Source organism: Heteronotia binoei, unplaced genomic scaffold, assembly GCF_032191835.1.
Source record: "Heteronotia binoei isolate CCM8104 ecotype False Entrance Well unplaced genomic scaffold, APGP_CSIRO_Hbin_v1 ptg000890l, whole genome shotgun sequence".
In the NCBI taxonomy this organism is placed as follows: Eukaryota; Metazoa; Chordata; class Lepidosauria; order Squamata; family Gekkonidae; genus Heteronotia; species Heteronotia binoei.
Genome location: NW_026800120.1, coordinates 150,900 through 163,686, shown reverse-complemented (window position 1 = coordinate 163,686; position 12,787 = coordinate 150,900). Strand labels below are relative to the sequence as shown.

General features: G+C 46.8%; 1 protein-coding gene across 1 annotated transcript in view; it reads right to left on the bottom strand.

Annotated features, from left to right (window-relative positions):
• Nucleotides 1-1,527: 1,527 nt before the first annotated feature.
• The window catches only part of LOC132590867 (uncharacterized), a 28,437-nt gene continuing 17,177 nt past the window's right edge, over nt 1,528-12,787 (bottom strand). The window contains exons 4-9 of the mRNA XM_060263798.1: nt 7,683-8,141; nt 6,310-6,405; nt 4,110-4,207; nt 3,810-3,898; nt 3,145-3,323; nt 1,528-1,953 (exon numbers count right to left, since the gene is read on the bottom strand). Coding sequence (XP_060119781.1) covers nt 1,813-1,953; nt 3,145-3,323; nt 3,810-3,898; nt 4,110-4,207; nt 6,310-6,405; nt 7,683-8,141 — 1,062 coding nt within the window. The 3' untranslated portion in view covers nt 1,528-1,812. The remainder of the gene's footprint in view (nt 1,954-3,144; nt 3,324-3,809; nt 3,899-4,109; nt 4,208-6,309; nt 6,406-7,682; nt 8,142-12,787) is intronic.

The window sequence follows — 12,787 nt, the reverse complement described above, 5'->3', positions numbered from 1 at the left end:
GCTGATGGGTCAGTAGTTATCCGGATCGTCTTTTTTCCCCCTTCTTGAAGATGGGGACAACATTCGCCCGCCTCCAATCTTCCAGCACCTCTCCTGTTCTCCAAGAATTCTCAAAAATAGCCAGAGGCTCAGAAATTACATCCGCACGCTCGTTTAGAATCCTTGGATGCAATTTATCTGGCCCTGAGGACTTCGTTTCATTTAAAGAAACTAAGTGTTTATGTACTACCCCTATGCTGATCCTAGGTTGGAACGTCATACCCTCTCCTTATATGTTCTGTTTTTGCCATGTTGAGCACCGTTTCCCTCAGAAGACTGAAGGAAAGTAGGAATTGAGCAGTTCCACCCTCTCTTTATTACCCATTACAATTTCACTTCCTTGCCCTCCCAATGGCCACCATGTCCTTGCTCTTTTTCTTACTCTGAACATAAGAAAAGAACCCTTTTGTGTTGTTTTTAGCATCGTTGGCCAGCCTAAGCTCATACTGAGCTTTAGCTTTCCTAACTTTTTCTCTACAAGCACTGGGGATTCCTCCTTGGTTATAAGGCCCTCTTTCCAATTCCTAAAGGAGTCTTTTTTCTCAAGTATTTAGAGAGCTGTTTATGGAGCCACTTCGGCTTCTTTGGGCTTTTTCCATTTTTTCTTCTCACAGTTGTATTTTGCAGCTGGATTTTTGCTGTTCTTATATAGTAAAAATCCAGTTGCAAAACACATTTAGTGCAGTGTGAATGCATCAAGTGCAAAGGTCACCAAGAAAACCCTAAGGCCAGCATCAACAAGCACAATTAATGACAAGGAACATGTATCAAAACAGATGTTTATTTTAAAAAAATATAGTGACTCCAAAAACCAACTTTGTCACTAGTGTTACAGGAAGTATGTATGCATCTTAATTTGGTATTTAAAATATACCAGTATAGACCCCCCCCCCCCTTTATGCAATTTGCATACAACTCAGATAACCAACTTTGCTTCTCAGGAATCCAAGGTGATAAAGCTATTTATGGGTCCCTCCCCCAGTGAATACCTGTTAGCAGAGATGCCTTTATGAGGACCCCATTTTGGCCCTTGCCAGTGGGGGAGCAAGCCCTAGAATGGATCCTCAAGAGATCCGGGGCATGGCAGCGTTAACATTGAGGACTAAATGCAACAGGCTAGGGACCAGTGATCACGTTCCCCACATTCGCATGGGGATGTACAAGCACCACAGATCTTTCCACACAGATGGTGCTACAGATCATCAGTCTCTTCAGGCCACAGAAACTGCTGACATGGAGCACTGTGGCTCACAGCAAAGTTTATAGCCTATCACGTATAAAAGGGGAACATAGGAAGACCTGAATGTTGCAACGGCTTTGCTAGCAGGATTTTTTGTAAGAGGTCCAAAATGAAAAATAGCTTCTTCGCTGTTAGAGGTGAAGAGGTACTTGCATGTTCCTCGAAAACAGGTAATAAGACAGGGATTTGGGGGGAGGGGGAAGAAGTGTGCTACAATAGCACAGAACAGAATGTTTTCTTGGGCAGTGACCTGAGAACAAGACGTTACATCACTCCTTACAGCCAATTCTAAGTTGTGCTCAAATGCACTTAGAAGGTGAATTCTTTATACCAATTTCTTTAAGCCTCAAAAAGACTCTTGGGAATAATCCCACCCAGTTGATAGAACTAATCCAGAACAAAGGGCTGAAGAAGACTGTTTAGGTAACTTGTCTCAAACACAACAATAAAATTTCTGGACTCCTTCAAGCTCTTAAGATTGAGTCTCTTAAATGTCATAGACTGCAGCACCTTCCCAAAAGGACACAAGCCTTTCAAAGTGCTTTCCAGTCAATGGGCTTCTTTCCAGATTTTTGCAGCAATTCATTTGTTTTTGAGAAATGCTTGCAGCCGAAGAAACCCCTGTGCACAGAAAGGGGCGAAGGGTGAACCGTCTGTAAGATATGGTGGCGTTTCTGCAAGAGAGCAGAGAGAGCTAATTTCACCATCATTCCCACCTGTGCTTAATATACCACCACAATTTATTATTAAAAACATCTCTATGCCACCTTTCCACACAACCCAGCCCCCGCCCCCCCAAGGCAGTGAACATTAAAAAATTTCAAAACAGAGCAGCAGAATCTAAATCTTGGGCATTTATCCAGGAACCTAAAGGTGAATCAAACAAACCAGAATTTCAAGAACCCTACTGCACTGTGGCAGAGTGGTAAAGCTGCAGCACTGCAGTCCAAGCTCTCTGCTTATGACCTGAACTCGATCCCAGCAGAAGCTGGTTCAGGTAGCCGGCTCAAGGCTGACTCAGCCTTCTGAGGTCGGTAAAATGAGAACCCAGCTTGCTGGGAGGAAAGTGTAGATGGCTGTGGAAGGCAATGGCAAACCACCCTGTAAAAAGTGCTGTGAAAACGTCATGATATGACATCACCCCAGAGTCGGAAATGACTGGTGCTTGCACAGGGGACTACCTTTACCTTTTTACTGCACTGTGCCAGGATCAAATAAAGGGACCACCTAAATGAGTCTCATTTGCCTAGGATGCTACAGACCCAGGACTTCTCATTTGGGCTTGCAGTGAGTAGAGAGATTCAGGTCAGTAGCCATATTGGTCTGAAGCAAAAGAACAAAATCTGAGTCCAGTGGGCACCCTTAAGACCAACAAAGTTTATTGCCGGGAATAAGCTTTTGTGTACAAAAACATACCCAAAATAAAACCTTGTTGGTCTTAGAAGATGCCACTGAACTCAAAACTTTTTTCTTGTGCGTAGAGTGGTTAAGATCTACTGTGTGAAGGAAAGAGTCTGTGTTGCAGAATGATTATTGCGGCATGACAAGGTCAAAAAATTATCTGGATCAGTATCCTCTCTTCTGCCGGTGAAGATCAAAAGTGGAAGGGAGACGCACCCAACCTCTGAAATCCAGTCTCCATACTCAGTAGCTAGCAGTGACTCGTTTCTAAACACAGAGGTCTCACTGCTGGATAGCTGAGTGCCCTCCTCCCATAAAATAAATACACTGTAAAGGCCACTGCTGGAAGTAAGAACTTAGGTTTAGACGCCTCGCTGCATGCCATCCTACCCAGCTAAGCCAACCTAAGAGCTGCCCAAGCAGACTTGACTTCTCTATGAATGGAAAAGGCCAGATGTACTTACTCTGTCAATAGCGCTGCCCTTCTTCTGAGCATAGGCTCCCCATAGCATGAAGACCAGCCCGTCCAGGTTTTTGTTCAGCCAAGACACCACCGCATCCGTGAACTGCTCCCAGCCCTTCTCCTTGTGAGAGTTGGCTTGGTGTGCTCGGACAGTGAGGACAGCATTGAACAAGAGGACTCCTGAAGTACACACAACACAGGAAGGCATGAGCACAGGCAAGCAATGACTGATGGTTTACGCAACAGATGCACGTGGTCTGGGTTCACTGGGAGACATAAGGCATAAAGATGAGGCTAAAACACATGGGGATACACAGGTGGACAAACCACAAATCCATCTGCTGCAGAAAGTGAACGCAACAATAAGCTTGTCTGAACGCAACAATAAGCTTGTCTGACTTCCCTCAGCTGCCATCCACGACGGAGAAGCACAGCTTGCACAAGAGAGGGTAACCTCTCAGCAGCCGAAAGACGGCTAGGGCTGGGGATGTAGCTGTAGCAGTAGCCCCTGCGGATTCTTCCTTGCCGGGAGCGGCCAAATGATCTAGGAGACTCTCCAATGTCTGCCAGGGCACAGGAGGAAGAAATCTGCTCCTTCCTGCCAGATGCTGATGGGGTACAAAGGAAAGAGCCCAGTCTAGAAAGCAAAAGAGGAAACTCGATCACCTTGTCCGGCCCACCCTGTCAAGTCTCCATGGCCAGGATGAGAAAAGTCTTCTATGTCTGTTTCAAGCTCTTTGTAAATATTTTCTAGGCTGCAAACAAACAATGAAACAGGGTTTTGCAACAGCGCCTTCCAAACACTTCCTAATAAACAACTTTGTTTCAAGTAGTCTGCAATACCCATTTTAATGTGGGCAGCAATTGGATACCCATTTAAAAGCAATGGCATGCTGATTTGAATAGGAAGACCACTGAGAACTGTGTGTCTGATCCTAACACAATGCAGGCAAAGGCAAACCTTACCTGGGTGGAGGTGGCACGGGTCTCTGGACACTGAAGCAGAGGCCATGTGCTTGGCTGGGTCCATGATACAGGTCCTGGCCCAAGATGACAACTTTCACCTGAAGTTGCAAAAGCAGAAAAGTTTAACAGCCACCCTTGGCCATTCCTGCTCTCAATGGGGTCTGCAATACCGATAGATTTCATTCAGCGCTTTCTAAGTGAGGGCTGCAATACCCAAAATGTTGGTCAGAATTGCAAAGCAGGTTACACCTATCTCCCAGGTATGTTGCAAAGGAAGGAGAAAGAACAACATGTGCTGGGAAAAGGGGCTCTGGAAAGCTCAGTGGCAAATCTGGGTTTGCCTCAGCACAATGGGCAGAACATCACAATATACAATAAAATATAGGATTTGATTCATGTTAATTGATGTGAGATTCATGCCTTTTGTGATGGGAAGGAGTGGGGCCTTTGCCTCTTGTATTATATTAGCACAAAACAAATTGTATCTTAGTTAGATTAGCATGTTATAATTGTTATTCACATGCTCATGCACTCAACAATGCAAAGTTACATTTCCAGAACCATAATTCGTGTCTAGAATGCAAAAAAAGAAGTCCATATAGAAGTCTCTAGTTAGTTTCCAAAACTCTGGTTAATTTCCAGTAGAGTTCCTCTGAGCTCTTGACTTTAGATAAGTGATGACACCTCTCCCGGGTTTAAACTGGACGTGTTTCAAGAGGCTCTCCCTTCTTCAAATCACCATCATTAAATTTGGAACCACTGCTCAAAATACAATTTCACAGAGGCATGAATAAGTCCAACCAGTGATGGAGAAGAAGAAGATATTGGATTTATATCCCGCCCTCCACTCCAAAGAGTCTCAAGAATGGCTCACATTCTCCTTTACCTCCCTTCCCCACAACAGACACCCTGTGAGGTGGGTGGGGCTGAGAGGGCTCTCACAGCAGATGCCCTTTCAAGGACAACTCCTGCAATAGCTCTGGCTGACCCAAGGCCATTCCAGCAGGTGCAAGTGGAGGAGTGGGGAATCAAACCCGGTTCTTCCAGATAAGAGTCCACACACTTCAGCACTAGAAGATGACTGCAGATTTATACCCCGCCCTTCTCTCTGAATCAGAGACTCAGAGCGTCTCACTATCTCCTATATCTTCCTCCTCCACAACAGGCACCCTGTGAGGTGGGTGGGGCTGAGAGAACCCTCCCAGAAGCTGCCCTTTTAAGGACAGAGTCTCAGAGTGGCCTACAATCTCCTTTCCCTTCCTCCTCCACAACAGACACTCTGTGAGGCGAGTGGGGCTGAGAGAGCTCTCCCAGAAGCTGCCCTTTCAAGGACAACCTCTGCCAGAGCTATGGCTGACCCAAGGCCATGCTAGCAGGTGCAAGTGGAGGAGTGGGGAATCAAACCTGGTTCTCCCAGATAAGAGTCCACACACTTAACCACTGCACCAAACTGACTCCTGGAGGCAGTCTAGGTTCTCAATCTCTTGCATTAAACTGGCAAAAGGTTCAGGTGGATAGCTGCATTGGTCTGAAGCAGCAGAACAAAATTCGAGTCCAGGGGCACCTTTAAGACCAATGAAGTATTATTCTGGATATAAGCTTTCATGTGCATGCATACTTCCTCAGTGGAGTGGTTAGAAGAGAAGCATGAGATGCACACTATGGAAGTCCTTGTTTCAAGCTCAGTCAGAAGTTCACTGCATGGCCTTAAGCAAGCCACTCCCAGCTACCACCTATCTATTGCTCCTCCAAGAGTAAAGTGACTGCGCTCCACTGTGACCAGAGCAGCAGCACAATCGGCCACCCAGAGACAAGCTAAGAGCCTTTGCATACTTGGAGGAGTTTCCAAGAAGGGGGAGGAGGTGATTTTGTAAAGTAACCAATCACACACTGCTTTGCACCCACCCCCAAAGAGAGAACTGTGCATACTGTAGGAAGCATGGGAAAAGGACATCAGCTGAGTCAGTCAAAAGGAAAGGGATGGTTGTAGACTGGCCCACTTCTAAATTCTGGAGATGTTGAGGGCTGGGTAGGATTCCTAAACCACACTCCTTTATGGTTCATCAAGATGTGTATCTAGCAGAAACCTGTACATTAGGAAGGTACTACTGGTGATGTCCAGTCACTAAGTGAGACCTGAATGACAGATTCAGTCCATGACTGGCTCTTGCCCCATGGAGATTCTTTCAGGATTACTCACATTGTGGATATCGCACATCTGGGTCCAAGTGAAGACTAGATTTGGGGGTGGGTAGACAGTGTAACGCTTGCACTCCTCAGCAACAAAGGCCATTAGCTGGTTAGGGAGAGAGAAGGAAACATTTTTAGGAGACTTTTTTTTAAAAAAAAATCCCGCCCCTTATGGACAAGGGAGGCAGGTAAGTATATAGCAGGCCACGTTATGCGTGGTGCCAGTTTATGCACTGATTAGCTGCCTACAAGTTGAAAATAAAACTTTCTTCTGTCAAGAATCAGGTCTTCGAAAGGAAGCAGCCAGCCAAATGTTCTGTTAGAAGAAGAGAGGAGGAGGAGAAATCACATGTAATGATGGCTTCTGAGGTGAGGTGAGCCTTTCAAAAATGTGGCCACTCAAGGAACACACATTCTTTAGCAAGGGGGGGGGGGGGAGAATGCAAGCCTCATGCAATGGGAGGGGCTCCTTCTTCTGGGGAGCAGTGGTGGGGAATGAAAAACCCAATTCACAGGTGAACCAGAACAGTTGCTTGTTTTAACTTTCAAGGGATGCATTTTCCTGCACAACTTCATTCTTACCAAAAAACTCTATTTTCATTACCTTACTTGTCTACAGTATGTCCTGCAACACTCTGCGCGGAAGATTTTTCAGCAGCTGCTCCATATTTATGGGGCAATCTCCTGGAAGAGAGTGGGGGCTTCTGCTCTCCTAGCTTTTAATCAATGCTGCAGACAGAATTAGTCTGTGCAGCTTTTGAGACAAACTAAACTCTGGCAAAATGCATAGAGAGAGAGGCATAAAGAGTTTTAATATGATTTGAATGCACTATTTCTGTTTTAATGTTTTTCAACTGCATGGTTAAAGATGAACAAGCGGAAATTGAATCCTGTCAAGACAAAGGTGATGTAGGTGGGGAAGGCAGAGATCTTGGAAGGCATTATACATTTCATATTTGGGGGAGTTCAGCTGACCCTCACTGACTTACTTAACAGTACAAGGGTCATCCCAAATTATTTAGCCTGGAAGATTACTCTTTTCCTTGGCCAGATTGGATCCACATCACAGTAACTGGGATGTTAGACTACTGTAACACACTCTTAATTTCTGAAACCCTGTTTCTGCATTTTTTTAAGTTTGGCCTTATTATGCAGCTTTTATGGCACTGTCTACCCACCCCCAAATCTAGTCTTCACAGATGTGCGATATCCACAATGTGACTGTTTTCTAACTTCTAGAATGTTTCCTTCTCTCTCCCGAGCCAGCAATGGCCCTTGTTGCCGAGGAGTGCAAGCGACGCGTCACACTGTTCAGAATGTTTACTGGGCTTGGAGGGCCGCTTCTCCCGCCCGGCTGCTCCGGTGAGCGGCTCCGCTTCTTGCCGTCTTCTGCCCGATCACGGCGGCTCCCCTCGCAGGCGGGAGGCGGCGCTGCACCTCTGGAGGAGCCCGGCCCGGAGCCGCTTCCCTCTCCCCGCGACCCAAAACGAGCACGCATGCGCACGCCGAGGGGGCGGCCTTTATCGGAGGGGTTCGGTCTACGCATGCGCGACGTAGTGGGCAAACAAGCCGGACGGGGAACACGGGCGTGTCTGACGCATGCGCATTGCGTGACTCGTCTTGGCCGTTCAGCGGGGCGGGTTGCTGCCCGGGCCGAACGGGGGCGTTCAGACGCGCCACTCCCCCTGACTCGCGTGTTCGGGGCAGTAACGTGTGAACGAAGGCAAGAGGCAGTGCAGGGACGGGGGCCTCCTTCCGAGTAAGTGACCGGGCGGCAGGAGGTCCTCCTCGGTGAGTTTGTCCGCCCAGGCGAGTGCTCGTGGCTGCTTGAATCAGCTTTTCCTTTTGCCCAAGGGCGACCAGACTGTGGCTCTTGAAGCCTCCGCTGTCCTTGCAGCTGCCTTGGAGAAGGCATTGCTCTCTTTGAATCACTGCTCCAAGGATGCATGTAAAGTTAAAATTGCTTTCCTTTCATCTCTCCCTCCCCCATCTATTTCCTTCCTGTCTTGCGACTCTCAAACATCTGACGTTTATTCTATGTAGCTCTTACGTTAAGCAAGTTTGGCCACCCCTGCTTTTGCCTGTCCGGATAGGAATCTGTGGCCAGTCGGTGTTGTCAAGCATGGGTCTGGGTAAAAGTCGGATCTACACGGATCTTCATGAATTCATATGATTTTTACATTGAAATGAAATCAAACCACTGTAATTCTATAGATCCTGTCTTAGACTATAGGTAGGACCACAAAAATCATGCCTCCACGAATTCATGGCGCCTCAGCAGTGCAAAAACTGGCTTCCAAAGCACGGATCCTGATGAATTCATGTGATTTTTATGGTGAAATGAAATCAAACCACCATCATGTTGTAGATCCTCTCTTAGACTATAGGCAGCACCAGAAAAATCCTGCTTCCACAAATTTCTGGCGCCACAGCACTGAAAAAACATGTTTCCAAACCACGGCTCCTCATGGATCCTCATGATTTTTGCTTTGGGCCACGCCAAGATAACCAGCCAATCACATATCATGTCCATGGGCAGATGCTGCAGCCTGCACCACAGAAATCATGGATCCACAGCTTTGTGGCAGCGCCAGGGACCAAAAACTTGCTTTTGGACCACGGATCCTCATGGATCCACGTGATTTTTGCTTCAGATCCCTCCAAGCCCTCCATCCAGTCACATATCATGTCCATGGGCACAGTTTGCACCACAGAAATCATGGATCCACGGCTTCGTGGCATCGCCAAGGACCAAAAACTTGATTTTGGACCACGGATCCTCGTGGATCCACATGATTTCTGCTTCGGATCCCCCCAATCCCTCAATCCAATCACATATCATGTCCAGGAGCAGAGTCTGCACCACAGAAATCGTAGATCCATGGCTTCGTGGCAGCGCCAGGGACCAAAAACTTGATTTTGGACCACGGATCCTCATGGATCCACATGATTTCTGCTTCGGATCCCCCCAAGCCCTCCATACAGCCACATGGCATGTCCATGGGCAGAGTTTCAACCACAGAAATCGTGGATCCACGGCTTCGTGGCAGCACCAGGGACCAAAAACTTGCTTTTGGACCACGGATCCTCATGGATCTACATGATTTCTGCTTCGGATCTCCCCAAGCCCTCAATCCAATCACATATCATGTCCATGAGCAGAGTATGCACCACAGAAATCATAGATCCACGACTTCGTGGCAGCACCAGGGACCAAAAACTTGATTTTGGACCACGGATCCTCATGGATCCACGTGATTTTTGCTTCGGATCCCCCCAAACCCTCCATCCAGTCACTTATCATATCCATAGGCAGTGTTTGCACCATAGAAAATGTGGATTCACAGCTTCGTGGCAGCGCCAGGGACCAAAAACTTGGTTATGAACCACGGATCCTCATGGATCCGCATGATTTGTGCTTCGGATCCCGCCAAGCCCTCAATCCAATCACATATCATGTCCGTGAGCAGAGTCTGCACCACAGAAATCATGGATCCATGGCTTTGTGGCAGTGCCAGGGACCAAAAACTTGTTTTCGGACCACGGATCCACATGGATCCATGTGATTTTTGCTTCGGATCCCTCCAAGCCCTCCATCCAGTCACATATCATGTCCATGGGCACAGTTTACACCACAGAAATCATGGATCCACGGTTTCGTGGCAGCGCCAGGGACCAAAAACTTGGTTTTGAACCACGGATCCTCATGGATCCACATGATTTCTGCCTTGGATCCCCCCAAGCCCTCAATCCAATCACATATCATGTCCATGAGCAGAGTATGCAACACAGAAATCGTAGATCCACGACTTCGTGGCAGCGCCAGGGACCAAAAACTTGCTTTTGGACCACGGATCCTCATGGATCCACATGATTTCTGCTTTGGATCCCCCCAAGCCCTCCATCCAGTCACATATCATGTCCATGAGCAGAGTGTGCAACACAGAAATCATGGATCCACATCTTCGTGGCAGCGCCAGGAACCAAAAACTTGATTTTGGACCACGGATCCTCATGGATCCACATGATTTCTGCTTCGGATCCCCCCAAGCCCTCAATCCAATCACACATCATGTCCATGAGCAGAGTCTGCACCACAGAAATCATGGATCCACAGCTTCGTGGCAGCGCCAGGGCCCAAAAACTTCCTTTTGGACCACGGATCCTCATGGATCCATGTGATTTTTGCTTCGGATCCCCCCCAAGCCCTCAATCCAATCACATATCATGTCCATGGAAGTATTGCACCACAGAAATCGTGGATCCACGTCTTCGTGGCAGCACCAAGGACCAAAAACTTGATTTTGGACCACGGATCCTCGTGGATCCACATGATTTCTGCTTCGGATCCCTCCAAGCCCTCAATCCAATCACATCAAGTTTTTGGTTCCTGGTGCTGCCACGAAGCCGTGGATCTACGATGTGATCTGGACACTATACTTCTGTTGATACAGCCTAAAATTGCATTTGCCTTTTTAGCCACCGCATCACACTGTTGACTCATCTTCAGCGTATGATCCACTAAGACCCCAAGATCCTTTTCGCACATACTACTGCTAAGACAAGTCTCCCCCATCCTATAACCATGCATGGGATTTTTCCTACCTAAATGCAGAACTTTACATTTATCCCTGTTAAAATTCATTTTATTGGTTTTAGCCCAGTTTCCCAGCCTGTCAGGGTCATCTTGTATCCTGTTTCTGTCTTCTTCTGTGTTTGCAACCCCTCCCAATTTAGTATCATCTGCAAATTTAATAAGCATTCCCTCTATTCCTTCATCCAAATCATTGATAAAGATGTTGAACAAAACAGGTCCCAGGACAGATCCTTGAGGCCCTCCACCTGTCACTCCTCTCCAAGAGGATGAGGAACCATTCACAAGCACTCTTTGGGTGCGATCTGTCAACCAGTTACAGCTTTGTTCAACTGCTTCAGACCAATGTGGCTGCTGCCCACTTGGATCTATCTACCAGGACACACACAGTTCATCTCCCCCCACCCCCTCGCCCTTATCCTCCCACAGCCCCTCTGGCCACAATCACAGGGGAGCCCTGGCACCCCCGTCGCAAGCAAAAACATCTCTTTTTTTTAACATAATTTACAGTTTTTATTATAAAGAAAAACAAAAAAGACAAGACAACTCAATATAAAAACACAAAATAACAATAATGACACTAATAACAATCATACATTCATACAGCAGACTAACCTAAACCAAGTTAACATCACTCCAAGATCCCCAATCATACAAGGAGCATTTGGGGTCATCAGTTTACAAGCTCTATTGCTCCAAGTCTACACCTTTTCCTTTCACCCAAAGATAGACTGGATTCCACGTCTCACTACATTTCTGCATATTACCCTCTCGTAATCTTGTAGTCAACATATCCATCTCTGCGGCTTCTAATAATTTTGCAATAAATTCCTCTTTCTTTGGAATTAAGGATGTCTTCCAGTATTTAGCATAGAGAATTCTGGCTATAGTAATTCTGGCTATAGTAACAATATGTAATAATAATTTATTGGCAGATTTAGGGAGGTTATTTCTACAGATGCTTAAAAGGAACAATTCTGGCACGTGGGGTAAGTTAATTTTAAGAATTTTTCTGATCCATGTACTAATTAAAGCCCAGTATTTTTTAGCATAGTCGCATTGCCACCATATATGGCAAAAACATCTTTCCAGGTGCAAGTGGAGGAGTGGGGAATCTCTGGGGCTGGGTATCACCAAAAGGTGTTGGGACACTCCAAATTCCAGGCATCAAGGACTGCAGGAGTTCCCAAAATAGGTTAGTGGTATAGTTCCAGGCAGGGCTTGAATTCAGCAGGAGCTCACAGGAGCACAGCTCCTGAACCTCATAAGAACATAAGAGAAGCCATGTTGGATCAGGCCAACGGCCCATCAAGTTCAACACTCTGTGTCACACAGTGGCAAAAAATTTTTATATACACACATACACTGTGGCTAATAGCCACTGATGGACCTGTGCTCCATATTTTTATCTAAACCCCTCTTGAAGGTGGCTATACTTGTGGCCGCCACCACCTCCTGTGGCAGTGAATTCCACATGTTAATCACCCTTGGGGGGAAGAAGTACTTCCTTTTATCTGTTTTAACCCGTCTGCTCAGCAATTTCATCGAATGCCCACGAGTTCTTGTATTGTGAGAAAGGGAGAAAAGTACTTCTTTCTCTACTTTCTCCATTCCATGCATTATCTTGTAAACCTCTATCATGTCACCCCGCAGTCGACGTTTCTCCAAGCTAAAGAGTCCCAAGCGTTTCAACCTTTCTTCATAGGGAAAGTGCTCCAGCCCTTTAATCATTCTAGTTGCCCTTTTCTGCAGCCAGGGTCTGCATTAGGGCTGCCAAGCCCCTGGGCTGGGCGGGGCTTCTCCCGTTCTTGAGGTTCCCAACCCACCAGCCCACATTGGGCCGGTGGGGGGAACCTCCCCCAACGTTGTCAGCATGATGACATCACCCGGAAGT